The sequence below is a fragment of the Oryctolagus cuniculus genome, chromosome 1 (genome assembly GCF_964237555.1).
Source record: "Oryctolagus cuniculus chromosome 1, mOryCun1.1, whole genome shotgun sequence".
Lineage (NCBI taxonomy): Eukaryota > Metazoa > Chordata > Mammalia > Lagomorpha > Leporidae > Oryctolagus > Oryctolagus cuniculus.
In genome coordinates, this window is record NC_091432.1 from 11,494,339 (window position 1) to 11,521,894 (window position 27,556).

At 58.7% G+C, this 27,556-nt stretch overlaps 1 protein-coding gene and 1 long non-coding RNA gene across 2 annotated transcripts; one reads left to right on the forward strand and one right to left on the reverse strand.

Moving 5' to 3' along the window:
- Positions 1-3,449: 3,449 nt before the first annotated feature.
- On the reverse strand, positions 3,450-26,188 carry CD5 (CD5 molecule). Its single transcript, NM_001082177.1, is given in 10 exon segments — positions 3,450-4,283; positions 4,865-4,990; positions 5,864-5,917; positions 6,588-6,713; positions 7,812-8,105; positions 9,572-9,895; positions 10,099-10,161; positions 10,631-10,930; positions 14,610-14,648; positions 26,097-26,188. Coding segments are annotated over 10 exon segments (1,467 nt in total). The 5' UTR covers positions 26,149-26,188; the 3' UTR covers positions 3,450-4,194.
- LOC127487479 (uncharacterized) lies at positions 9,796-15,218 on the forward strand. Its single transcript, XR_007914324.2, has 4 exons — positions 9,796-9,928; positions 11,439-11,538; positions 14,112-14,364; positions 14,598-15,218. It is a non-coding gene; the product is annotated as an uncharacterized lncRNA (long non-coding RNA).
- Positions 26,189-27,556: the final 1,368 nt, after the last annotated feature.

The window sequence follows — 27,556 nt, forward strand, 5'->3', positions numbered from 1 at the left end:
TGCAAGACGACGACGTGGCCGTGGGTGGGGGCCTTGGTTTCCTCTGGGGTGCAGGGCCTGGCCCTTCTAGCAGTTTCCTTTCCTCTCTTGCACTTTGATTTTGCTTCTCAGCCTTTTTCTGCTCAGAGTCTGCCTTTTTGCCTTGGAGAGTTGTGGCCTGCGAGGCCTCAGGATCCCACTAGGTGGCACCCAAGCCTCAGCTGTGCCAGGAATGCCCTTTTTTTTTTTTTTTTTTTTTTCCTGGCACCTGCTGAGCTGGCCAGAATGCGGCCTGCCAGTGTGTTCCCTGACCTACCCAGCTTCTGAGCGGGACTGCGGGGAGTGTTCAGAGGGGCAGGGGCAGCCGAACAGGCTGTGCAGCCAGCAGCCTGCCCCCGTCCAGCGTCCCGGAGCTCTGCTGCTGCACCGGTTGTCAGGCGGCCTGGGCGGCCGTCCTCTGCTTTCAGCAGTACCGGCAGCTTCCAGGGATGGCAAGACCTGGTTTCTCCTGGTCTGGCAAGTCAGCCCTACTGTTGCTTCCCTGCAGACTGCTCAGAGACGTGGAGAATTGCCAGATCAACACGCCGGGCCGTGCCTCCATGTCATGTGCGTCATCTCCTTGTGTCCTCTCAGTTGCCCTTTGGGCCCCAATTTCAAATGGGGAGAAGACACAGGGTGGCCGGCTCAGAGACCAGGTGGCACAGCCTGGGGGGTGGGGTGGGGTGGGGTGGAGGCGGGACCAGATCTCCTGCAGGCAGGAGGCCAGTCTGGCACCAGAACGCTGTCCCCAGGACCCAGCTGGGTCACAGGGCTCCAGCATCTACTGCCCTCCGCCCCTGACCAAACCCTGGCCTTGCCTTGCTCTCTTGGCTTTGTAGGAAGAAGCTTCAGGTGTCTCCGGGAGCACAGTGAAATCTCTTGCCACAGGTTGTTCCGAGTGGCAGCAGGAGGTGGAGTCTGGGGAGCAACTCAGACTAGACTGTTACTGGAATTAAGACTTATTCTATGCATCTGCTCTCCCACAATATGGCGCTGGGAGAGGAGGAAACAGCTTCTACACAGCTGCCTCCAGTTCAACCAATAAACAGCAGGACCTGCTCCTGATTGGAGGAGAGCAGCATACTCGGCGTGTGGGTAGCAGAGTTGGGATTGGTGGAAGAGGACTATAAAGGAGGAGAGAGACAACATGCACCGGGAACATCCGAATAACATCTGAGCAGCCCCCGAGAGAGCCGGCCGGCGGTGTGCCGCTCCCCCGCGGAAGTGGGGAAAGTGGCAGGGGGAACCGCCCTTCCACGGAGGTGGAAGGGTCGGTAGCCAACCCGGGAAGAACCAGCAGCAAACCCGGGGAGGGCCGAGCAGACAAAAGAACAGTGCAGGGTCCTGTGTCGTTCCTCCACGAAGAGGGGGAGCGACAGTGGAGGGACAGGCTTCCCAGGACAGGATGATGTCATGAGCGGTGCTGGCTGGTCACGTGAGGGTGGCAGCCCCACTGGGGCACGGGTGCTCCCCAGGCCTGCCTCCTATGAAATCACTGGGTACACTTGGCCAGGCCATGGCGGACCCCTTCCTGCAGAGCCTGCTACTTGGGACGGGCCCTCCTTGTCCAGTTTAGAGCCTCTACTAGGTTCCAGGCTCAGGGCAGACCTGGCACTGCTGCCTGGGGCAAGGCCAAATGTATGTACAGTATGGAATGTTAGTTCATTCCATACTCCCACATCCCCGGATGCATAATAACTTTAAAAAAAGTATTTATTTACTTGAAAGGTAGAGAGAGAGCACGTCCATCCTCTGGTTTACTCCCCAAATGACCACCACAGCCTGGCTGCAGCCAGGAGCCCAGGACTCTGGGTGACACGTGGGTGACAGGAACTCAAGCTTGAGCTGCCACCTGCTGCTTCCCAGGCATGTTAGGGAGCAGGACGGAGGTGGCGGCGTAGCCAGGACTCAAACTGGCACCCTGATCTGGGATGCAGGTGTCCCAAGCATCGGCTTGGGAGTGTTACAACACTCAAACCACACCTCAACTTTAAACTTAACGGCTCTCCAGTCTAGGGGAGCTTCCCTTGGGATCCTCAGTTTCCTAGAGATAAAGAGAATGTGCTAGAATCGGGTTGCATGCCCAAAGCCTTCCACAGGCCATCCAGGTAACATGTAGGGGAGAGGCTTGGGGTGCTGGGAACACAGGTGAGTGGGAGGAGCAGCCCCTGTTCTGTAGTAGGTGGCTGTGAAGCAGCAATGGGGACTCTGAGGTTGCCCAGGTCACACAGCAGGGGGTCCAGCAGCTGCGGAAGACTGGCTGTGTGGGTCACTGCCTACCTGATGGCCCTCAGGCTCAGTCCAGCCAAGGCCGGAACTTGTCAAAGACTTGAAGACTCAAATGGTTCCCATTCAGCTGCATGACCAGACCGATGCCTTTGGAGTATATCACCCAAGCCTACCACAGCCCGAAAAACAGTCTTCTAAAGACATTTTTCTCCTCTACTAAATTGGGTTTTGGTGGGGTGGTTTTTTTTTTTTTTTTTTTTTAAATAGACCATAGTTGCTTTGAGGTCACCATATGGTGGTCAAATACATCAAAGAGCCTTTATCAAGAAAGACCTATATAGGAAATGTTTGGGGTCTCACTTCCTCTAAGAGTAGCCTCTCACCTACCCCCACCCCAGGTATGGGCAGGTAAATGGGTGACCCTAAGGATGGATATCCAGCATGTCTGGGGCAAGTGTATGACCCAGGCCTGGCCCCCTGGGCTCAGAGGGAGGCCTGATGGGAGGCTGTTGGCTGGGGTCCAGGGTGCTGACCAGACTCCTGGCGTGCTAGCACCGCTCCCCACCCACGACTCTGTGACTGGCTCTGACTGTTGATATCAGTGCTCCCAGTAGCTAGAAAGCCAAATCGAGTGGAGAAAGACCCCCAAACCCAAAACGTGCTATCCATCGTGCTACTTCATCACCTGACAGAGCCTCCTGATGCCCGAGGGCTTGGGGATCCGGGCACAGCCTCTCCCTTCATTAGATCCCAGGTTCCGAGTTAGGTTCCCACTCCTCGCCTGCAGTTGAGGACATTGGCATCGCAGGACTGCCTGTGTGGCTGGGATCTTAGTGTGCAGACTGGTTAAAGGAATTATTCCAACCCAAGGCGCATACCAGCCCCATTCTCTGACTCTCCAGTTAGAAAGTTAACTGATTGGCTTGGGATGGATTTACCAGGTGTGCCCCCTGCCAGGCCCTGGGGTAGCACCTGTGCCCTTGCCTGCCAGTGGCCCCTGAGGGTATACTGCATTGGGATGAGGCGTTGGGTCAGGTGGCTGTTTGAGCCCAGGTACCCACTGCCTCCCTTGTGGGCAGGTGCAGCTGTCTGTGTTCAGGTGTGCAGCCCTCTGAGTGTGACGGCTACAGTTTCCCTCCTTGCAGGTATCCTTAGAAGAGGCTCGAGCACTCCCGTCCTTGGGTAGTAGGAGAAGCATGGTTTACAAAGAACACACCAACCATACACCAGGGAATCACCCCCAACAGCTCTGAGCTTCCTTGTCATTCCTCACCGGGGTCACGGTCCAAGGAGAAAGGCCAATTCTGCCCCTGTTAGGAAAGGGGGCCAGCTTCTGGACACCCCCAAGTCTCTACTGAGAGGCGCCACACCTGGAGGGGCTGGGCCTGCCACTGTGATGGTCCTCGCCTGGGTCAGGGTCTGTCTGGGCGGGGAAGGTAAGAGCTGGCCTGCCCCTGTGGGTAGCAGGATGTGTGCGAAGGCACCCTGGTCTCTGTCCAGCTCTGGCTGGGGTAGAAATCCGCTGTTGCTGAACTAGGGAAAAGAGGTTGCGTGCTTTCTCCGGACAGATGAGTCCAGCTCTGGGTTGCCAGTTCTGTGGGGTGAGACGGAAACCTGTTGGAGGGGGAAACCCCAGTCCCCGCAGGTGACTTGGGGAGGTGCGGGACAGGCCCAGCCCTGGGCTCCGACGGCACAGCTGCTTGTCCCGCTGCTGGTGCCCCAGGGCCTTGTGGGAGGGCTTCCAGGTGGGCTCAGGTGGAGGATTCCTCTGCTTCGAGTCAGCGCCAACACCTACATTGCTGGCACTTGCTGTTTGCCTTTGCAAGAACCCAGGCACTCAGGTGCGGGCAGGAGGGGACGAGGAGAGGAGTAGGGTGGCTGGCGCTGGTCCCTAGGGCTGTGGGGACACTGGGGTGCTGGGCCTCTGGCCGGGGTCACATGCACCTTTCACAGCCTCTGCGCTGCGTGCAGGTCGTAGTCGCTGTCGGAGGAATTGTCGGGCTGCGTGGAGGAGCGATGCAGGGCCCCTTCCAGGGCTGGGGAAAGAAAGGAGGTCATTTGCAGAGGGCTCAGGGGCTACCTCAGAGCCAAGGGCTGCTGCCCACATGGGCGGAGAGATCACAGGGACTTTCTGAGCTGATGACAGCCCCTGTGTCTGTTTTGATCAGATCAGCCAAGTGCTCACTAATGATGCTGAACTCCGGGCCCCTGGGGCATGCTTGTTCACACTAGCAAGGGGGCACAGGGCTCCTGCAGGCCACTTAATGGCTGTCTTTGGCCTCCCAGGAATCCAAGGGGCCTCATTTACCATCGACCCCTTAAAGGCCCTGCAGGAAACAGGCGCATTAGGTCACAGCGAGGCCGGGGTTAACAGCGCCCACCTGCCCGAATAAGTGCATTCTGCTCTGTAGATGAGTGGCTCACAGCCCCACAGGGCCCGCTGAGGCCTGGGAGGGCTCCACCCCTTCCACGCTCGGCCTCTGCCTGCTGTCAAGTACACAGCTTGAGCCCTGGTCCCCTGGAGCCTCCCTGCTCTCTTTGGGCAGTCATGTGAGCTTCAAGGACATCACGTGACCAGGCTGGGCCCTGCCCGCCTGGGAGCACCCCTGCTACTTACCCGGATAAGCGGACAGGCGGGAGTTCCTGGGAGGCTGGCTGTACTCGTTATCCACGTGGGAGGAGGCTGTGGGGTTCCCCGCCTGGGAGCGCACGGTGGTGGCCGTGTGGTTGCGGTGGAAGGACACTGAGCAGGTGTGGGAGACGGTGTTAGTCGGGGTGCTCTGTCCTCCCACGCCTTCCCAGGGGTCCCCTGGGGCCCTAATGCGCTGTTGAGGATGTCATAGGGAAAAGGCCAGCCACCCACAGTCTCTTCCGTGCACCCCCACTTTCCTCTCTTCCTGGAGAAGTCATGCTACCAAGGTCAGAGGCAGACTTTAAGAGCAGGTTGGGCTCGGCCAGCAATCTGATTGGGGGGTTGGGGGCCTGCAGTCAGTCAGTCAGTCACACATTTGCCTACACTGATCGGACAGATAGACACCCCGCCCTCCAGGAGCTGAAGGCCTTTGGATTGTCTAAAGGACTTCCTGAACGCTTTGGCCCTGGACTTGGGAAGAAGAGTGCAGGGGGCGTTTTTGCTTCCATCTGCTGGGCTGACGCTAGTCCCTAGTCCCGGCTGGAAGAGAGGGGATGGAGACGGGGTGGGGGATGGGCTAGCTGGTGATAGAAGCAGCTTGGTGCTTCAGAGATGCCCACGAAGGGTCCAGTAAGGCCTGAAATACAGAACCATGTTTAGCTTTGCTCAATTCATGGTTCTCCAGACTCGATCGCAGGGTCCCCTTTTGGGAGCAACCATTGGCCACTGTGTTGGGGATGCTGCCCAAGGAGGTGGCTGCCACTGGGACCTCATGACAGAGGGGAGGCCACGGTTGCTGAGGCTTCAAGGTAAAACCCACTCAGCCCTCTGTCCCGACAAGAAGCCATGGCCCTGCCGGTGCGGAGACATCCGCTGGCGACAGTCAGCCCCTACAGGAGCCTGGCGGGGACCAGAGGCAGCCGCTGGCTCTGTGATGGGGCAGAACCTTGCCCTACCTCTGCGGCCCACCTCCGGGACACTTACTGTTCTGGCTCATTTCCGTGGGGCCGATCCACTGGCGCTGCTTCTTCTGTCGGACTGGGCGACAAGTAGGAAAGCACGTCAGGGTGGGGGCCGGGCAGGGGAGAGCAACGCGGGGAGGGGTTAGGAGGGAGAGCTGGCAGGTGTCGCTGAAGGCAGGACGGACAGCTAGGGTCTGGCTCCCTGAAGTCTCTCCGGGCCTCCAGGGAAACCAGAGCCATCTAGTGCCAAAGGAGTGTGCCAGGCTGCCCGGCTTCCCAGAGGAAGCACCACAGGCATTTCGAACCGGGCAGGCACTAGGGACCCAACACTGTCCCCGCTCTGGACTCTCGGCTTCCAGCCTCCTGAGTGTCACTTCTGGCCTCCCAGGAGTTCCCTAAGGCAAGGACACTGACCCTCTGTGTTCACAAGGGCTCAGAGTGCCCATGTGGCCAAGAAGGAAACTGAGGCTCAGAGACAGGAAGCGGCTCTGTTGGCGTGGCTGGCAGCAGGTGAGCGGTGGAGCCAGGCCTGCGTTGTGTGTCTGTGTCATATAATCCCTGCTAATGACCCTGCGAGCCCGCCACAACCTGAAAGAATGGCCACAGCCTCTCTCTGGCTGATGGGGGCCAATCGGAGGCGATGGTTTTCCTGCTTTCTGTTTCTGTTACTCGGGGCAGGAGAAGGCTAGTGCTGAGGGTGCGGGTTGGGGGGTGGTGGGGAGGGGGCCCCAGGCACCGGCACCTACATTTCTTCACCAGCTTCCTGTAGGCGAGAGGGCCGCACACCACCAGCAGCACTGCCAGGAGCACCAGGGCCAGGATGATGCTCGCCACGGTGCCTGCGGCTGGGCCTGCAGGGTTTGGGTCCTGGCCTGGAGAAGGGGTAGGGCTTAGGTCAGTCACAGCCCTGGGGGGTAAGTGCTGCTTGCTGCTGCCGCCCCAGCTTCCCCGAGGTCACTTCTGCTCCTTCCACAAATCACCAGCTTGTTTGGAAGGCTGGCCCCACCCACATCCATCTCTGGAAGGCTCTGCCACTTGTCCTCGCCCCCACCCAGTCCATAGTCCATCCCCCAGCTGCCACTGGCCACTACCTTATCCACCATTTAGCTTTCTTCCATTGCCTAGTTTCAACTGCTCACCTTCCCATCTTAGACCAGTATCCCTGGAGCCTCCAGGAAGTTCCCAGGGTGGGCGGGGGCTCAGCCGCCCAGATAGGATGCTGGTTAAGACGCCCGTATCCCATATCAGAGTCACTGAGTTCAATTCCCAGCTCTGGCTCCTGACTTCAGCTTCCTGCTAGTGCAGACCCTGGGGGGTGGCCATGACGGCGCTCGTAGCTGGGTCCCTGCCACACAGCGCCACCCCCACCCCCACCCCCGCCGTGGAAGATCTGGATTGAGTGTTCAATCCCCAGCTCCGGCCCAGCCACGGCCGCTGCAGGCATCTGGGGAGGAAACCAGCAGATGGGAGCGTTCTCGCTCTCCCCCGACTCCTCTCTGTGTGCCTCTGTGTGCCTCTCTATGTCTCTCAAATAAGGGAATTCATGGAAATGTGCATAGATTTCTTCTCTTAATTCCAGTGTCCACAAACTTTTTGAAGGACTCTGGTGTGATTGTCTATCAGTAGCCATCCAGCCAGCCACTCCCCCCTCCCTTTATCTGCCAATCATGTAACAAATATGTACCCTCTACCCCTTGACCTCCTAGCTCCCAGCCTGGGAAAGTGGAGGACAGAATGAAGGGTGCTACCATTCACCAGCTGCCTAACAGTGCCTTGCTGGCTCCTCTGTATCCGTCACACACCTGGCTAAGCATGGTTGCTCCCCGTGCCCCAGCGCCCTCTCTCCATGCTTCTGTGGGCGCTGGGGCTCTGTCTGGCTCCTAGGGCCTGTCCTGCAGAGACTTGCTCACTGACCAGGTCCCAGAAGGAGAGTCAAACAGCTCCACCCTCCCTCGCTGTGACCAACTTACATGTGACAAACACCCTCTTGCAGTTGGCTTTTTTCTCCCGAAGCTCGTGGCACTGGGACAGCTTCTCCTGGGGACATGAGAACCCCCAGGCAGCCTTCTTGCCAGTATCCAGCACGTAGTAGGAGTTGACGATGCCGCATTGCTGTTCCTGGCACAGCTCCTCCCACCGCGCCGTGCCCTTGGCTGAAGAGTTGTGGCACAGAGCTGCCCACCGCGGGCCCTGGCGCACCTCCGCGGTGCCCTCGCATATGCTGCTGCCCCCCACAAGGCGGCTCTGCACCTTGGGCTGGAAATCTGAGGAAGACACAATGGGAGAGGAGGTGAAGCCTGGGTCCCAGCCCGCAGGCTGACCCCCGGTGCCCATGCCACTGGCAAAGCCGGGGCTGGCAGTGAGCAGGAGCCAGGCAGGCTGCCTTCCTGCCTCCTGCGCATCCTCTCTCTCACTTCTCCTGACCAAACTCTGTCCCTGTGCCTCTGGGCACCTGCCAGCAGCTATTCTGAGTTGCACTTCCTGTAGAGAAGTTGGCGAGGTGGCAGTGCCCATGGGCAGCCGCCAGCACAGAGCTGGCTCTTATGCCAGGTGGTGGGAAGAGAAGAGCATGGGAAACCAACCCGGCCTGGTAGAAATGCCCTCTCCTTCTCTTGCTGCTGCTTGGAAAGGGGGAAACTGAGGCCTAGGGTGGGGGAAGACTTGTTCCAAGTCCTGGAGAACTCACAGGTGGAACAGAACCCAGGAATCCTGCTGCCCGGGCCCTGGGCCCCGAGGGCCATGCCTTCAGCTGCTGGAGCCTGGTCCAGCAGAGACTCAGGTTCACTTGTACTTGTCAGGGTGGGGCCCGGGAGTCCCCGGCTGAGGCCCGCTCGGCTCAGTGCCCATTGAGCTGTGATCTCACGAGCTTTGGCTGGTTTCCATAGCAACGTCGACCTTCAAAGCCTTAGTAAATCTTCTTTAGAAGAAACTTCAGAGGCAAGACCCCTGGGCATGGTTTTGCAAGTCACCTGCCAGGCAAGTGGGGACAAGGGCCTGGGGGGCTGCTTCTGTCTGGGCTGGGGGTGGGGGGATGCTGTGTTTTACTGCCCAGCAGCTTGGGTGGGGGTGGCCCTGCTTGTAAGAAGCCAGGGGACTGGGAGTCGTGGTTTCTAGGCTGTGCAGAGGGCGCCCTGGGCCCTCACAGGACTCCTGATTCTGATTGTGTGGGTCTGGGGTGGGGGGCAGAGCCTGTGTTCGTCACCAGCTCCCAGGCGGTGCTGAACCTGCAGGGTGGGGCAGCACGTTAAGCAGCCAAGGCTCAGATACCAGAGTGGCAATCCTCAAGCCGTGCTCTGTGAGCCTGGGCAGGACATGTAAGCTCTCTGAGGCTCTCATCTAGGGATGGAGACCCCCGCCCCACTTCTCACCCGGCGGGGCCTACTGCTGTTTACCTTCCTCTTTTGCACCTGGGGGCCTGTCCTGCAGTTTCATCCCTCTGTCGCCTCCCCTCAACCACATCACCTCCTGGCTCTGTGGCTCAGGACCCCTCTGCTCCACCCCCCACCCCATTTCCCTCTTTGCCTTCTGCGCTCTGGCCACCCCTCCCCCTGGATTTACAAACACCCCTCCTGCAAGCCCCGCCCCACCCAGCCATCTATAAAACCCTCTTCCCTCCTTGTGCCACCAAACCCTCCAGGAGTCTGCTGCTTCCACTTCCCCAGGCAGCCACCACTGAGCCAGCGGTTCCGTCAGCCCAGGGTCTCCCCTCCTCGAACCCGCGCCCACTTACCCGAGCAGACGAGGGCCAGAGCCCGGCGGCCGTCCTGAGGTTGGATTCTCCTGAAGCACTGCTCCAGGGAGGTGCAGCTCGCGTTCTGGATGCCCCATCGGATTGGCAGAGGCCTGCGTCCCCCCAGCTCCCCCGCAGCCTCGACCGCTGTCACTTCCTTCAAGGAACCGCACTGGAGGGTGGCACAGACGAACTTCCCCAAGTCCTCGTTCTTGTCCTGAGCCTCAGCGCAGATGGTGCCCCCCAGGCTGCCCCTGTAGAATTCCACCACGCCGGCGCAGTGCAGGCCCCGGGGCCCTGGCACCAGCTGCAGCCTGGGAGGAGCTGGAAGAGGAGAGAGCTATTGGGCCCCAACAGGTGGGCAAAAGCTGACCAACAGTCGGCTCTGGGAAGGGGCGCAGTCCCTGGTACGGCACCAGGCAAGCTTCTACTGAAATGCGCATGTTTATCTGAGCTCAGAGCCCCCTGGACATCTGGGTCTGCTCCCCCCAACCTGGGGAGCCCCCAGGGTCTCAGCACACTCTTACCCGTGGGCTGCGGAGTGGTTTCCGGCGGGGGACTTGTGGGCGGAGGTGTTGTTTTCCTGGGCTCTGCAGTGAGAGTGCAGTGGGGAATGAGGAGGAGAAGGGAAGGATTTGGGGTGGGGGGAGAGGGCTGGGGGCAGCCTGGAGTGTCGAGAACAACTAGGAGCTCGTGGCGTGGATGCTGCCAGCTAGGTAAGCCCACTTGACTCGCATGCTGTTTCTCATCCTCCTGTGAGGCGGGTAGCACTACCCCACTTTACAGATGGGAAAATAGAGGCTTGGAGGAGACTTTCACGTTAGCAGTCGACAGAATCAGGTCCTGCTTTTTCACCTTGCTAGACAGGTGTCAGTTCCCCTGTGACCTCCCCCTCCTGCTCTCCCACCAGTGTGTGTACCTGGTCGGGAGGGGTGATCATAAATTAGGAGTGCCTCCCCCCTCCACCTGCTGCTCAGGCCCCAGATCCCAAGCCCTGGGTGGCCTCCTCTGGGCCAATGCCCGAGCCAAGGGTGCCCGTGGGGCTGGCGGCTTACCCACCTAAGCAGACCAGGCCCAGCGAGTGGCACTGGCTGATCCTGCTGCAGTTGGCAAAGGACCCTGGGAGTCCCATGCAGAACAGCTGGTTGCGGGGTTTGTTGAAGTGAGGGAAGGGGCCGACCGCCAGGGCCTCCCCACAGTGCAGCTGCTGACAGAGCTTTGAGGCCTTCCAGGGGTCCTTCCAGCCCTCTGAGTTCATGCCCCAGCTGCGGCTGCACACGGTGTGCCATGAGCCCGTGGTGTAGACCTCCAGCTGGCCCTGGCACGGTGAGTGGGAGTTGGTGAGATTGGCCAGGAAACCTAGGGGTCAAAGAGGTGGGGGCAGTCAGACTGGGAAGATCCCATCCCTGCCCCCCCCCCCAGATGCTTTCCTGGGCTCTCTGTGAGCCTTGAACTTCCTGGGGCCCTGCAGGCTTGGCCGCCCGACCCAGGCGACCTGAATAGGGCCTTGAGTTCAGAGTCACAAGGGAGGGCATTTTGAGCAGGGGACAAGATGTGCTCATGTCACACCACCATCAGAATCTCCATTCCTGGATATATCAGAGGTCTGGGGGGGGGGGTGGGGGGTGGGCTGAGGCCTATTATTTAAAAAAAAACACACACAACGTTTAGGGGACAGTGTTGTGGCGGAGAGGGTTAAGCCGCAGCACTACGGGGGGTGGGGGCACCAATTGGAGATCGAGCTGCTCCATTTAGAATACAACTCCCGGATAATTCTTCTGGGAAAGTGGTGGAAGATGACCCAAGTGCTTGGGCCACTGCCATCCACATGAGTGACCCGGATGAAGCTCTTGTCTCCTGGTTTCAGCCTGGCCCAGCCCCAGCCGTTGCTGCCATCTGAGGCGTGAACCAGAGGATGGAAGCTCTCTGTCTCTCCTGCTCTCTCTGTCACTCTGACTTTCAAATAAGTAAGTAAATTTCTTTAAAGATAATGAAAAAATTGAATAAAAGACAACATGCATTTTCTATGAACTCATTGAAGTCCCTTCGTACGGGTCTTTGTGTGAACATATTTCCTGCTTTCTTGGGAATAAACTAAGAGTGAAATTGCTGGGTCATAGGTAGGAATGTGGGTCATAGAATTTTGTAAAGCTCCACAAGGGGAGAGAAAACACACATAAACGTGTGCACATGTGTACACACATACACTCACAAGAAGACACATGCACACACACGTACAATAAACCATACATGCACACACATAGACACATATACACATGCATGCACAATACATGATGTACACATGTGCACGTGCATGCATACAGATGCATTCCCTTGTATACACGTGCATGCATGCATTAGACATACATGTATACACATGCATACACATAGGCAACATATGTACACACGCACACACATAAACACATGCCCATGTGCATGCATAGACATGCATGAATGCATATACACATAGATGCTCGTGTGTACACATACACACATGCGTGCACACGTACACTCACACATGTAAACATGCACACAACGCATAAACACATGCATACACAGAGACACATGCATGTGTACACATACATGCATGTGTGCACACACATATATGTTTGCACACACATACACATATGCCATTGTCCCTTGTTGTGCATGGGGGATTGGTTCCAGGACCTCTACAAAGATTCTAAAATCTAGAGATGCTCCAATTCCTCACATAAAATAGTACAGTATTTGCGCATAACCCGCACGATGCTCCCATATACTAGACCATCTCCAGATTACTTGTAATACCTAGCACAATGTAAATGTATGTAAATAGCTGTTTTAGCATTCAAGAAAAAAGTCTGTTCATGGGGCTGACATTGTGGCACAGCAGGTTAAGCTGCCACCTGCAGTGCCAGCATCCGATGTATGAGTGTATATGTGTGCATGTGATCAGTCTTGGCTGTTCCTCTTCCGATCCAGCTCCGTGATAATGTGCCTGGGAAGGCAGAGGAAGATGGTCCAAGTGCTTGGGCCTGTGCCACCTACATGGGAGACCCAGATGGAGGTTCTGGCTCTTGGTTTCAGCCTGGCCATTTGGGGAGTTAGTTAGCAGATGGTTCTCTCTCTCCCCCACCCCCATCCTATAACTGCCATTCAAATAAATAAATCTTTAAAAAAAAAGAACCTGAACATGTTCAAAGTTCAATACAGACATGGACATCATAGGTCTAACTTTTTTTTCCTGGGGAGAGAGATAGACACAGAGAGACCAACAGAGAGAGATTCATTCATTCACTGATTCACTCCCCAGATGCAGGCAATGGCCAAGACTGGGCCAGGCCAAAGCTGCAAGCTGGAAACCCAATCCAGGCCTCCCATGTGGGTGGCAGGACTGCCCGCCTGGTGTCTCCCAGGGTGTGCACCAGCAGGAAGCTAGAATCAGGCAGAGCCAGGACTTGAACCCAGGCATTCTGATATGGAAAGTGGGTGAATGAACCAGCAGCGTACCTTCTAGGCTAAACGCCCAGGCCCTAACTACATTTGATCCACAGATGGTGGCTCCCTGGGTGTGAATGGCCGACTGTGTGTGTATATATGTGTGTGTGTATGCATGCGTATTTGCACAGAGCTTCTAGGCATATGTGCAGGAGAGGAATAAACATGGCCATTACCTGGTGGTGTCGGGAGGACACGGGGCTGCACAGTTAGGGCACAGGGAGTGAGACTTTCTAAACTGCTGAGCCAGGTGGTTCCTGGTGATCTCCAGGTGTGGGTTTCTCCTGGCTGGGAACTGCGGGTCAGGCTGCCTTTTCCCTCATGCAGATGAGGGCACTTGGGCCCCTGAGTGTGGGGCAGGATCTGCCAAGGTCACTGGCTGGTCACCTGTTGCAGGCTTTCTGCCCCCAGAACAGACTCACAACAGACTCACTGACTCCTCACCGGGAGACTTGGTCCCCATTTCTCAGGTGGGGAGTCTGGGGCTCTGAGGGGTCTGCATTGTCACAGCACAGAACCAGGACATGGATGCGGGATCCGGGCCCCTGCCTTGTGCCTCTGAGGCCCCATGGTGACTTCATGAAAGCCTCCAGCCATGATCATTTCTCCCAAACACATTCAGCGTGGTCTTATCCCAGTTAACGTGCAGGAAAGAGGCTGGGGCATAATGTGTGTGGTGTTGCTGCTTTTAAAGAGGTGCAGGGGCCTGCACTGTGGTGTAGCGAGTAAAACCGCTGCCTGCAGTGCCGGCATCCCATGTGGGCACTGGTTCAAGTCCCGGCTGCTCTACTTCCGATCCAGCTCTCTGCTATGGCCTGGGAAAGCAGTGGAAGATGGCCCAAGTCCTTGGGCCCCTGCACCCATGTGGGAGACCTGGAAGAAGCCCCTGGCTCCTGGCTTCGGATCGGCCCAGCTCCAGCCATTGCAGCCATCTGGGGAGTGAACCAGCAGATGGAAGACATCTCTCTCTCTCTGACTCTGCCTCTCTGTAACTCTTTCAAATAAATAAATAAACCTTAAAAAAATGAATAAAGAGGTTTAATGGATTTCTTTGTTGCAGGACTTCTCAGAGCCTTAGCTAGGCCAGTGTATACTGTCGATCTCCAGTGAGGGTCCCACGTGTGCCACGGAACCCTGTTTGGGAAACGCTGGCCTAGGAGGACAGTCTAGCATCAAAAGCAAGGTACTCAATAAAGTGTACCCGTGCACAAGCCTCAGCTGCAAGTGGCCTCGACTCTGGATTGCGGAGCCGGACTGAGAGGACGCGCAACTCTGCAAGCTGCACCTGGGAGCCAGTCCGTTTTCTGTGCCTGGTGAGTGGCTCATAAAGACCATGACAACCAGCACACGTGGGGTGCGCCGTGGCCGTCACTGGCATCCACCTGCCCCCTCCCCGGGGCATCTTAAATGTGGGCGTGTGTGTGTGTGTAAGTGGTGGGGTTCGCCCTCTCTGGGCAGGGTGGGGCTCACCCTGGCGGAGACGATGGCTTTGCAGTCTGATGGAACTTTGGCCTGACTGTCCCCTGCTCCCGGTCTCTCTCCACAGGTTCTTCCTTACCTGGCTCATCCCAGCTGGACCATCCGAGGCAGGAAGTGACTGCAGAGAGGAGAGAGCAAGGGTCAGGAAGTGGAGGCTGCCACCCTCAGCCCTGTGCCCAGCTCACACCCACCCACAGCTTGAGGGAGGGCCCCTTCTGCCTACCCACCCCAAGATCACAGGGACAGGGAGTTTCTTTTAGTGGTCAGGTTGGCACCCCTAAGTGATCATGGGATTAAATGAGTGGCTGCAGCTATTGAGCTTTCCTCCATCTTAAAAACTTTCATTTTAGGGGCCGGCGCTGTGGTGTGGCAGGTTAATCCTCCACCTGCGGCACCGGCATCCCGTAGGGGCACCGGCTCGAGTCCCAGCTGCCCCTCTTCCAATCCAGCTCTCTGCTGTGGCCTGGGAAAGTGGTAGAAGATGGCCCAAGTCCTTGGGCCCCTGCACCTGCGTGGGAGACTCGGAAGAAGCCCCTGGCTCCTGGCTTCGGATCAGCACAGTTCCAGCCGTTGCGGCCATCTGGGGAGTGAACCAACGGAAGGAAGACCTTTCTCTCTGTCTCTCCCTCTCACTGTCTATAATTCTACTTCTCAAATAAAAAAATAAATTAAAAATCTTAAAAAAAAACTTTCCTTTTAAAGTGAGCAGGCAGTGAAATGGATTTTTCTTCAGGGCACGATTCTAGGAGTGTTACACATACACGATGTGTGCAAACGCATCACCCTCAGAGTGCACACAGTTCCATGTGCCACCCCTTGGTAGCAATGCAACCATCATTTTTTTTTCTTAAGAAATGGAATGGAAGGAAGACTCAGAACAGGCATCGCTTTTTGACTTGTCAGCTGCTTTCTAGGATTCCCAAGGCAGTTAGCCGCTCACAGGTCTGGAGGTGGAGGCCCAAGCTCCAGGCGACAGAAGGACTCAGGCCCAGTGGTTGTGGATTCATAGGGACTCAGTTTAGCCCAGTGTGGGCCCTTTGGGACATGGAGTGGGGCCAGAGTGGCCCATGGTGCGGGACTCCCAGCTGCTGCCCTGTCTGGGTGGGGATGGGGTGTGGGGGCCTCGGGGCTCCCGTGTGTGTGCTGGGTGAGCTTTATCACTTAAAGAGCAGCCTTTTAGATTTCCATCTGTCTGACTCGTGGTTTGGCGGCTGGGGCCAGCACTGGGCCAGGGAGAATGCTTAAATCAGAAGCAGTGAGAATTGCCTGGGGAAATTGTTACTGCGTGTAGAAAAGCAGATGTGTCTTAAAAAGCCCGTTCCTGCCACAGAGTTCTCAAGCTGGTCTGATGTGAGCCCCCGCCAGCGGAGACAGCGTGATGACGTCATCACGGCCCTGTGACCAGCACTGCCGTCTTCCTGAGATCCCAACTTGGCTGCCCTGGGAGTCTTTGACCTTGGAAGGGAAAGTTGGCCGGTGCTGTGGCTCACTAGGCTAATCCTCTGCCTTGCGGCGCCAGCACACTGGGTTCTAGTCCCGGTCGGGGTGCCGGATTCTGTCCTGGTTGCCCCTCTTCCAGGCCAGCTCTCTGCTGTGGCCCGGGAGTGCAGTGGAGGATGGCCCAAGTGCTTGGGCCCTGCACCCGCATGGGAGACCAGGAGAAACACCTGGCTCCTGCCATCGGATCAGCGCGGTGCGCGGTGGCCATTGGAGGGTGAACCAATGGCAAAGGAAGACCTTTCTCTCTGTCTCTCTCTCTCACTGTCCACTCTGCCTGTCAAAAAAAAAAAAAAAAAGAAAAGAAAAGAAAAAGAAAGAAAGGAAAGTGATACAAACAGGGAGCGTCAGCCCTGGGGGCTCTGGCCCGGTAGAGAGGGATCGTCCAATCGTCTGGCCCAGGGCAGAGGGCGGGGCAGCCCCAGAGAACGTGGACGAGATGTTCACCTCTCACCCCTGACCTCTCACTCCCACCTCTTTCTGGCCCCAGGCCCCGGGCAATCCACCTTTAGAGATTCACTCCTTTGGCTGAGTCGGAAGGGCTGAGGCAGCTTGGGGGCCGCGATCCGCCCTTTGCTGCTGTGCGACACAAGGTGGTTGGAGGCGCTGACACCTTTCTGCCGCTCTGGGTCTGAGCACCGGCTCTCCCACTTCCTGCCGGTGGGGCCCAGGGAGCAAGTCTGAGCCCCTGTGAACCTCGTTTTCCTCATTCGCGGCGTGGGGATGAGTGCAAGAGCAGCTTCCTGGCTGTTATGAGGATGACGTGAGGCAATCTGCGTACAGGACTTAGCCCAGCACCCTCCTGGCCCACACTCAATACTCAGAGCTGGGGCGAGTGTGGCCGGGACTCCAGGTCCCTGGGGAGCCTTCCAGGTGGGAGGGCTCCCTGGTCCGGGAAGCACAGAGGCCCAGATGTGGAAACTAACCAGCAGAGTCAACATTCCTCAGGAACCTCAGCTAGCGCTGGGGGAGCACCTGCTGCCCCTCCGCGCTCGGGTGGTCCCTCACACACGTCCCTGCTCATCTTCCACAGCCCCCACAGCAAGCCCAGGGTGCACGTGTCGGCAGACGGCCAGCAACCCGACCAAGGTGGCCCAGCTGGCAAGGGACGGACCTAGATTCCCTCTGCTCCCCCCACCCGATGCACTCAGAGGGTCAAGTTTGGAGATGCAGAGAGGACCACAACCTAAATCCTGACCTTGACAGCCCTAAGAGCAGCGACCAAGCTCCCCATGGAGCACCGCACGGCCTTGCTGTGCTTGGAGAACGTTCCCAGCCAGGAACAAGCTGGAGAACCAAGTGACCTTCCAGGAAGAAAACGCGCCACTAGCACTTTGGAAGTTTTCCCTCTCCCAGGCCACACCCCACGTGAGTTTTGTCAGCCCTCGGCAGCACGCGATGAAGTGGGTTCAGCAGTGTCCCCCATCCCAGACCCCCCTGGTGATACCTGAAGCCGTGGACAGCCCCGGGCCCTACGCAGACTCTGTTTCCCGCGCACGCTGCGGCATTGCCACACGGTGCCGGAGTTCAACTTCCTCCCGGCTTTTATGCCCTGAGGTCTCTACTGCGCCACTCGTTTGCATTCTGGAGCCATCGTTAATGTAAAATAAGGGTGACTTGGACACAAGCTGTGCGAAGCTGCAACGTAGCTGACCTGATGACCTGCTTGGCTACTGAGGGACTCGCGGTGGGGAGGGCGCAAGCCTGGGTGGGTGCTGGCCAGACAGAAGATGACTCACCAAGCACCATGGCACAGATACCATCACTCTACTCAGAAGGGCGTGCAGTTTGAAACAGACAACCTGCTTACTTCTGGAATTTTCCATCTCCTACTTTCAACTACCTGGGGTGGTTGACCTCAGGTAGCCAACCTTGGAAAGCAAAACCACAGATGAAAAGGAACTGCTGTCTTGTTTGTTTGTATTTGGTCCCCACGCCGTAGATGAGGAAACAGAGATTCAGTCACTCACCCAAGCAGCTGGTGAGGGCTGGAGCCGGGACTCTCTCCCTGCCCTGCTGCCGCCCTGACCATTAGCAGGAAATGGGTGAGGCTCTGCCCGGGGTCTCATGGATTTCCCTGGAAGCAAAGGCACCGTGATCCTGTTGCGTCAGTGCCGAGGGGAGTCATAGCCACCAGCCAGCTGTGGGACCATGGGAAGTCACCCCTCTGGGAAGTGAAACTCCGGATCCCTCCCCGGCGCTGGGGTTCTGTGACCCAACGGGCTAGGGGTACGGAGGAGGTGGGTGGGGGGATCTGCCGTGGGCTTGGAGTCTCCTGGTACTTCTTCTTCCTGCCTGTCCAAGCGTACATTCAGCTTTGGGTCATCCACAACCCCTTTCCATTCTTATCTGCTTCTCACGGGGCTAGGACCAACACCCTGCGGCCCCTCGGCCTGCTCTGGGGCTGCAGGCGGACTCCCTGATCTTTCTGGAATCCTGTAGCCTGAGGCCCTAGGTTCTGCTGCCACCACCTCTGATTATCCACCATCCAAAACCAAGTCCCGGGCAGCTGGGGCAGGAGAGGAGGCTCCCTCCCTTTTGAGCCCCCACACCCTCCTCTGTCTAAAATGAGGCTTGGACTGGGCCAGACCTCGCAAGACTCAGGGCACAAAAAGCAGGACAATATCAGGTGGCTTCGTCCCTGTCCCCAAGCCCCCTGTACCTTGTCCCTGCACTGGCGGAGATGGACTCATTTTGACCCTGCCTGCTCTGAGGAGCTCTTAGTGAGGATTAGACGAATTCCTGCCAGCCGCTGACAGGTACCCTCCCCACAACCTGGCCCGCAACACTAGGACGGGCCTGGCTTGGGCTCCCTCCACGGCAGCCCCAGGGCTGTATCCGGCTGCCAATGAGTTTTATTTGCTCTGTACTGCGTTTTACATTTTCTTAGAGCCAATGTTTAAAGAGGTTTCTTCTTACCGTGGTTCTACTTTTCAAATGGATTCTAATGTCCAGGAAAATAGGACGCCCTGCCACACCGGGGAGCGTCGCTCGGAGCCCCAGGCAATGGGCTGTACCCTGGTGGCCCCACACTGTCACTCGCACCTTAAGCCCTGGTGTTGAACACGTATCTGTGTCTGCAATGGAACCTGTGTTCCCACCGGTACTGTAAGCAGCCTCCCGTTTGTTCAGGTCAGGATTTGTGCCCAGTGCAGCATCTGGAAACGCACAGGTGTGTTTTGGACTTGGGACTCACAGGTGAACATTCGTGGACCTGCGGGGCTGACTCCACCTTACAGGCGATGAGGCTGCTACGGTACATGGGGATGAGAACAGAGCACAGCCCTATGTACCCAGGCCAGCTGGCGGCAGAGCTGGGCTCCTGCCTGGACCCTCCCTCGGCACTTGGAGCCCCTGTGCAGTGCAGGAGATGGGGATGAGCAGGTGGCTGACTCAGGGGCCAGTGAGCACCCAGGACCCCAGGGAGGGCCCGGGACGTGGTGGGTGATCATGACAGCAGCAGTACTCCCACCGGGTGCAGAGCCCAGGGGAAGGTTTTGCACGGCAGACCCTGTTTCTCCCAGAAGCCTCGTGGGAGGGGGCTGGCACCACTGCAGGCTGATGAGGTGTGGGGTGGACGCCAGACGTGGCCCTGTCTTCCCAAAGCACGGTGCCCTCCGACAGGCCAGAAACTTCTCGCTGACTGCCGCCGCCATCGGCAGCCAGCATGGCACCTGCCCTGCTTTGCGGGAGGGTCCGGAACTCCCCCGTGTTGCTGACCTGGAGAGCCAAACACCCTGTCACTGGTGGAGGGGTCTGCCTTGAGGCTGCCCTGGGGCTTCAGGAAGCAAAGGGCCGAGATCCTGTGTCTCAGGTCGGGCTCTCTGTGAAACGTGGAGCGCTGCCTGGGCTCGCGCCCCGAGGGGCCTAAGGGCGGATCCCGTGCTCAGCCTTGGGTGGATCCCTGCTCAGCCTTGGCCTGCGGGTGGATCCTGTGCTCGGCCTTGGCCTCCGGTGGATCCCGCGCTCAGCTGGGGCCTGCGGGTGGATCCCATGCTCAGCTGGGACCTGCGGGTGGATCCCGCGCTCAGCCTTGGCCTGCGGGTGGATCCTGTGCTCGGCCTTGGCCTCCGGTGGATCCCGCGCTCAGCTGGGGCCTGCGGGTGGATCCCATGCTCAGCTGGGACCTGCGGGTGGATCCCGCGCTCAGCCTTGGCCTGCGGGTGGATCCTGTGCTCGGCCTTGGCCTCGGGTGGATCCGCGCTCAGCCTTGGCCTGCGGGTGGATCCTGTGCTCGGCCTTGGCCTCGGGTGGATCCCACGCTCAGCTGGGACCTGCGGGTGGATCCCGTGCTCAGCCTTGGCCTGTGGGTGGGTCCCGTGCTCAGCCTTGGCCTGCGGGTGGATCCCGTGCTTGGCTTTGGCCTGCGGGTGGATCCCGTGCTCAGCCTTGGCCTGCAGGTGGATCCCGCGCTCGGCCTTGGCCTTCCAGTTGCTACTTCTCTCCTTTCCCAGTGACCTCACCAATCTGCATGGGTTCCACACTGTATCCTGGCTCCACTGTGATGGTGACGTGAACTCCCCTTGCTCAGTTTCACATATCCCGAATCTCATTCAAATCTGGGGTTCCACCTTTCACTCACAGCCCTGTGAAGCAGACACTGTGCACACCTTCATTCTCCAATGGTGAGATAGGCTCAGAGAGGTTGAGTGACTTGCCCAAGGCCACACAGTGAGCAGGTGGCAGAACCAGGATAGAAACTCCATCTCCATGGCGTGACAGTCCCCTGTGGGAATCCACCACGGAGACACCCACAGCCTTCTTGCCCCATGGCACTGGTGGGGGAAACTGAGGCCAAAGAGAGGGCACCGGGGAGGGGGGTCTCTGGTGGTACATGGGACTCTGGCCCGCTCTGCCGATGGCCACCTTCCATTTCCTATGCTGTTCCTACCACACTTGTCCCAGCTGTGCCCCCAGGGAGAGGGGAGACTTGAGGTTCCCGTGGGAACCATGACTCCAGTCTCCAAGTGTGGAGGAGGAGGAGGAGATGACAGTAGTGACAGTGGTAGCTCCAGAGGAAGGGACCCAGGGCTATCCTCCCTTATTGCAATTCCAAATCCAAAAGCAGCAGGCTGTTTGGAATGTTAACAGCCCAAATTCTCACTCTCACAGAAATGGTGTTCCATCTTGGGCCATTGCCCCAGGCCTCAGCTGCGTTGCTGTGAGCACACGGCAGGTACACAGAATCATCTTCTATAATCTGAAGCCGTCATGCCCACGTGCCTCTGCTCCAGAGCACAAGGCAGGCCCTGAGGACCCGGAGGGATGAGGGCGTGGGTTTTCCTCTGCTTCGGCGGCTTTTCCAGCTCCCAGGAAAGGAAGCTCAAGGGTGGGTGCTGTGGCCGAGAGGCATTAAGCCGCCACTTGCCTTGCTGACGGCCTGCGTGGGGGCACGGGTTGAGTCCCAGCTGCTGTTCTAATCCAGCATCACATGGGACACGGGCTGGAGCTTCTGCTTCTCTCTGCCCTTCCCTGTCCCTCTGCTTTTTAAATAAATAAACTATTGTTTTAGAAAGCAGGGTGCGGTGCTGTAGCACAGCAGGTTAAGCTATGGTCTGCAGGGCCAGCATCCCTTTGGGTGCCGGTCAGAGTCCCAGCTGTTCCTCTTCCAATCCAGGGCCGTGGGGAACACAGGAAGGAGCTCTTGGCTCCTGGCTTGGCCCAGCCCTGGCTGTTGTGACCGTATGGGGAGTGAACCAGTGGATGACAGATTCTCTCTCTCTGCCCTTCCCTCTCTCCCTGTCACTCTGCCTTTCAAATAAAGAAATTAATTAAACATTTTTACAAAGAGGCTGGCGCTGTGGTGCAGTGGGTTAAAGCCCCAGCCTCTGGCACCGGCATCCCATATGGGCGCTGGTTTGAGTCCCGGCTGCTCCTCTTCCCATCCAGCTTTTTGCTGTGGCCTGAGAAAGCAGTAGAAGTTGGTCCAAGTGCTTGGGCCCCTGCACCCACGTGGGAGACCTGGAGGAAGCTCCTGGCTCCTGGCTTTAGATCGGCTCAGCTCTGGCCGTTGTGGCCATTTGGGGAGTGACCCAGTGGGTGGAAGACCTTTCTCTCTGTCTCTCTTCTCACTGTCTGTAACTCTACCTCTCAAATAAATAAATAGAATCTTTTTAAAAAAATCTTAAAAAAGGGGAGAGGGCAGGGGGTGGAGCCGGTGCTGTAGCATCTGCAGTGCTAGCATCCCATATGGGCACGGGTTCGAGTCCTGTCTGCTCTACTTCCGATCCAGCTTTCTGCTATGGCCTGGGAAAGCGGTAGAAGATGGCCTAAGTGTTTGAGCCCCTGCACCTGCATGGGAGACCTGGAAGAAGCTCCTGGCTCCTGGCTTCAGATTGGCCCAGCTCCAGTCATTGTAGCCATTTGGGGAGCAAACCAGCTAATAGAAAACCTTTCTCTTGGGGCCGGGGCCATGGCGCAGCAGGTTAATCCTCAGCCTGCAGCGCCACCATCCCATATGGGCGCCGGTTCTAGTCCCGACTGCTCCTCTTCCAATCCTGCTCTCTGCTATGGCCTGGGAAAGCAGTAGAAGATGGCCCAAGTGCTTGGGCCCCTGCACTCAAGTGGGAGACCAGAAAGAAGCTCCTGGCTCCTGGCTTCAGATCAGTGCAGCTCCGGCCATTGTGGCCATTTAGGGGGTGAACCAATGGAAGGAAGACCTCTCTCACTGTCCGAAATTCTACCTCTCAAATAAATAAAATCTTTAAAAAAGAAAGAAAGAAAGAAAGAAAGCCTTCTTCTCTGTCTCTCCCTCTCTCTGTAACTCTTCCTCTCAACTAAATAAATAAATCTTAAAAATAGGGGTGGGTGGGTGGAGCTCAAGTCCAGATGTTGGCCCCCAGCTCCCTCCCACCGGCCTGTGTGCCAGGGGGGCTCACTCACCTCCTCCAGGTTTTTACCCGAACACAATCTCTCGGTGAGACCCACTGAGCCCTCCACAGGACAGTGGCCTCCCCAGCACTCCCAATCCCCTGGCCTTCCTCTGCTTGTCTGTCCCCCATGTCCACGCATGACCTCCAGCACTCACGAGCCTTGCCCCCCACCGCCTCCCCATGGCACCATGACTGCTGTGTGGGGCCCACCCAGGCAGGGATCCAGACGGCTCTGTTCATGGCTGCGTCCCCAGCGCCGAGAGCAGCGCCGGGCACAAAGCTGGCGCTCAGTCCACGCTTGCTGTCTGAATGAATCCAGCTTAACTGATGCAATTGCCCTTCAGGTGGGTGCAGCCATTAGCGCCCGTTTTTCTAGAGAGAAGAGAGAGACTCTGAGAGGTGTTCTTATCACTTGCAGGTGGCCACTCTACATTGCACCAAAGCCCCCTGCACAGGGCTGCACACACAGGCCCAGAGGCACGCAGGCACATATATGCACAATGTGTAGTAGATGTCCAGGCAATTCTGTCTGGTTGGGGAACTCTGCACCTGCTAGGGACCTGGCCCTTTGTACCCAGAGCCATGAGGGCCTCAGCTCTGCAGCCTGGGACAGAGGCCACAGCCTTCTCCCAGCCAGGGCTGCATCGCTCTCTCTGCTATGGATGCCCTACCCTTCTCAGGGCCTTCCTCCCCCACTGCCACCCCCACTGCTGCCACCATCTTCCCTGCTTTGCCCTGCCTGGCTGATCTCTCCCATCCTTTGGGTCTCAGGTCTCAGATGAGACCTGACCTCCTGGGAGGCCCCCTGGCTGCCCAGCCACAGGGTGGTCCCAAGAGCATGCAGCCGGGGTGCTGCATAGCGTTCTTGCCTCCCCCGCACTCCTCAGGGCCCACAATTCCTAAATACTGGCGTGCACTTTTACGTGTGCTCGGTGGGAGTCTCCTCGGGGAGCCGCCCTGGGGCCATGGGGGCAGGGGCTCATCTCTCGGCTGCCACTGCGCCCGCAGTGCTTTGTGCAGAGCCGGACACCAGCGAATATTTGCAGTTGGAGTGAATGAGTACGTGAATGAACGAATGGCCTGTGTGAGATGGCAGAGAGAGAGCCGCAGCGAGGGCAGCGTCCAGCGAGACGCCCCCGTGCGGCCCTAAGCCTGGCAGTGATCCTAATGAGAGCAGCGGCTGTGGTAATGTACACACCAGGCTTTGCGCTAAAGCCCTCTTTGCATGGATCCGTTTGATCCTGTGAGCTATCATAGTTATTCCCAATTCACAGGTGAGAAAACCGAGGCAGTACAGAACCAGTCCAACGTCACCCAGCCAGCCAGCGGCAGGATTCAAGCTGCGGAACCCGTGACTCTCCCACATCCCATGGCTGGCTTCAGAGTCCCGGGGCTGGGCCTGGTCGGGCTGGGTGGGGCTGTGCACTGGGCAGGGACCCTTCCACGTCCCACCCTGGCACACGAGCGAGCCTCAGGTGGGTTGGGACCGAGAGGGGAGCAGCTGTGGGAAGCCCTGGCCTGTGGCTCTCAATCCAGGCACACTGTGGCCTCAGGGAACATCAGTCCCCAAGGTTCGGTGCCAGCCGGGAGGGCCCTGGCAGGGACACATCTTCTGTGGACTGGCTCCAGGGGTGCCTGTGCTGTTTGCCGGCCCTTGGTGGCCACATGCTGTGCTCGGGCCGAAGCTCCGTCCCGTGGCCATTTTCCGACTCACGGGAGAGGCACTGGTGGGTCTTTGCTCTTAGCTGAGGGTGCAGAGTGGGCTCAGAGGTCAGCTCTGCTGCCCCGCCCTGGCCTCCATCTCCCCACTGCACAGCGGGGGCAGCGCCTGCCTACTTCATGGGCTTGCGGTGAAGCTCACGGAAGAAAATGCCTCCCAAAGCACGTTGTAAGTCGTGGCCCGCAGCTCACGGGGCATGCACGCCGGGACCCACGTGCTCGGGGGCTGCCCATGGTCTCCCTGCCTGCCAGTCTTCCTGACTCTGGCTTGTGTGGAGTCCTGGGGATCCAGGACGGAGGACCCGCAGAGCAGGACCCTCACTCCCATCCTGAGCTGGGAGCTTGGCTGGGCCCAGCTTCCCTTTCGCAGTGGGGTGGGTGGGCAGTTTAAGGGCCTGACCCCAGGGATCCCCAGGGCCAGGAGGCCACCGACACTCCCAGGCAAGATCGCTGAAGCCTACCAGGGACCCATCTCCAGTCCTTGGGCCTGAGGACAGAGGCCCTGGGTAGTTCTCACTGTTCCCTGTGCCAGCGGCCATGTGAACATGTGTGTTACTGAGCCTTTGTCCATGCAGAGGGCAGGGACGCCTACACTGGGGGACCGAGCCATGCCCCCAAAAGCACACACGGAGTTCTCCCCCAGGTGTGCACACAGACTCCCCGTTCCCACATGCGCTCACCCCTGACCCCCGGCTTCTCCCAGCAAAGCTCCCGGATCTCCTCCCTTCCAACTGGGAAGCCGCTTGCTTCTTCCCGGGCTCCCACCCAGGAGTCCAGCACCTCTCCCCCTGCTCTTTCCAATCCCAGGGAAGCACTCAGATCTCCAGGTCACACCTGCTGCTCCACCGGCCCTGCAGTTCATAACTGGGGAGCCGAGGCCTGGAGAGGCTCGGGGGCCTCCCCGAGGTCACACATGGCCCAGCTGAGAAGCCGGTGCGGGGGCCTCCCAGTCCATAGTGCCCACTGCCCCTCAGCGTGCCCAGGACCGCCCACTAGCTTGTGTCGCTGGCTCCCCAACAGCAGGGCTCTGGGCCCAGAGTGCGGGCAGACCCAGGATGTGCACGCCCTGGCCAGTCTGGATGGGGTCCCTCTGGAGAGGACCAAGGACCCGGATCTGCTCAGCTGAGTTCTCAGGGGCAGCCTCCCCACCTGCTGCGACCCAGTCTCTGCCCCGACACCATTAGCGCTGCCTCAGGAGGAGCTCGCTCACTATGCCCGGGGACAACCACGCATGAGTGCCGCGGGGAGCCTGGAGGATGGCTGGGTGAGTCTGATTTTGGCACAGGTGCTGCCTGGAAGGGTCCCAGGAAGCTCCCAACAGCACAGAGACACAAGCTTGGGGAAGCAGACTGGGTGCCCCCAAATCTGCACAGCACTCCAGATAAACGACGCAGGGGGCCCAAAGTCAGGCGTGGGGAGAATCGGGGTCACATACCCTGGAGCCCGGGTGCCCTGGCAAAGCCAGGGCAAGAACTCACCCAGCATCCCCAGCAAGGACACGGCGGCCAGCGGCGGTGGCTGAGAGCCCATGGGCGCGGCCTCCTCCTGCCTCAGGCCTGGCAAGCTCGGCACCCGCGGCCCTGCGTCTCGCTCTCAGGGAGGAGGGGGTGGGGCAGGCAGGCGCGGGTAGGGGTGGGACGGGGGAGCAGGCAGCGGGGGCCTGCGTCACCCACGTTTGAAGTTGAACTGTCAACTTCCTCCTGGCAAAACCGCCTGCCCCAGTTCATATGGTGGCCCCGGCCTCTGCTAGCATCCTGCCCGAGGAGCCCAGGGCCAGCGTGGTGCCCCATGGCCACCCGCACACCAGGACCGGGCCAGGTAGCCTGGTAACCAGGCTGAGCACACGGAAGAAGTAGCCTGGCTCTAGCTGACGGCAGGCCCGAAGCGTGCAGGGTTGACAGGGGGGAGGTCCCTGAGGCAGGAATCCCACCCAGTGGGCTTTGAGCTGTGACGGGGAGGTGGGGGGAGGGTGGGAGGTGGGAAGGAGGACCTGACCCCGGCTCTCGCCAAGGACTCTGGGGAAGAACTGAGGTGAACGCCTCCACTTCTTTAGGAGGGGTGAGGCTGGATGTGAGGTGACCCTACAAGTGTCATTCATCAGCAGGCACAGCTGTTGGGCCCCCAAGAATGCTGGGCTCACCCCAGTGTGTGCATGTGTGTGAGGTCTCCATGTTGAGGGGGTCCCACACTGACGCTCTTAGTCAACCTGGGGGCTGTTGAAGAAGAGGCGGGGTCTCTGGGGTTCTATGGAGTAGCCCAGGGAGGCCTGGGGCAGGAGGAGGCTCTAGCCCCCAGCCCCACTCCTCTTCTGCTCCAGCACCAGGAGACCTGGGTCCTCTGAGCCAGGGAGGTGGGAGCAGGTGTAGGCTGGGCTGGCTGCCTGTGAGGTGTGGGACGGAAGGGTCTGAGCCTGGCTCATCAGCCCTCCCAGGCGTCCCCCCGGCTTGCCCTCCCCACAGCTCCAGGTCCTCCAGGGCTGGGGTCGGCTCTGGGGCTGCAGCCCCTCAGCTTCCCCACGTCTGCTCACTTAGCAGAGAGAACATACAGAATGACGACTCCTAGGGGAGCTGTGCCGGGAGCTGCCCCCAGCCCTCACCCGGCCCCTGGAGCTCCCTCCTCCCCGCCTGGAGTGGGCCCTGCCTCAGCTCTGGGCTGTGCAGCCTCCCCCGCCTCTTCATTCATTCGTCCACCTATTGATGGAGCCAACATTTGCTCCGTGCTGAGCACCAGGGTTGCAGAGGTGAAGCAGGCAATCCAAGGACCCCTCCGGAGGGTTCTTGCTCTGGAGCCACGGGGTTTCAGAAGCTGCAGGGGGTCACACCAGCTGCGTGTGGTCAGTGGTCCTCCAGGCCCCTGTCCCCGACAGTTTACGTAACCGCAGCCCAAAGGGGAGAGGGGTGTACGTTGAGGGTGCCCCCTGCAGCCAGAGGCGTGACCT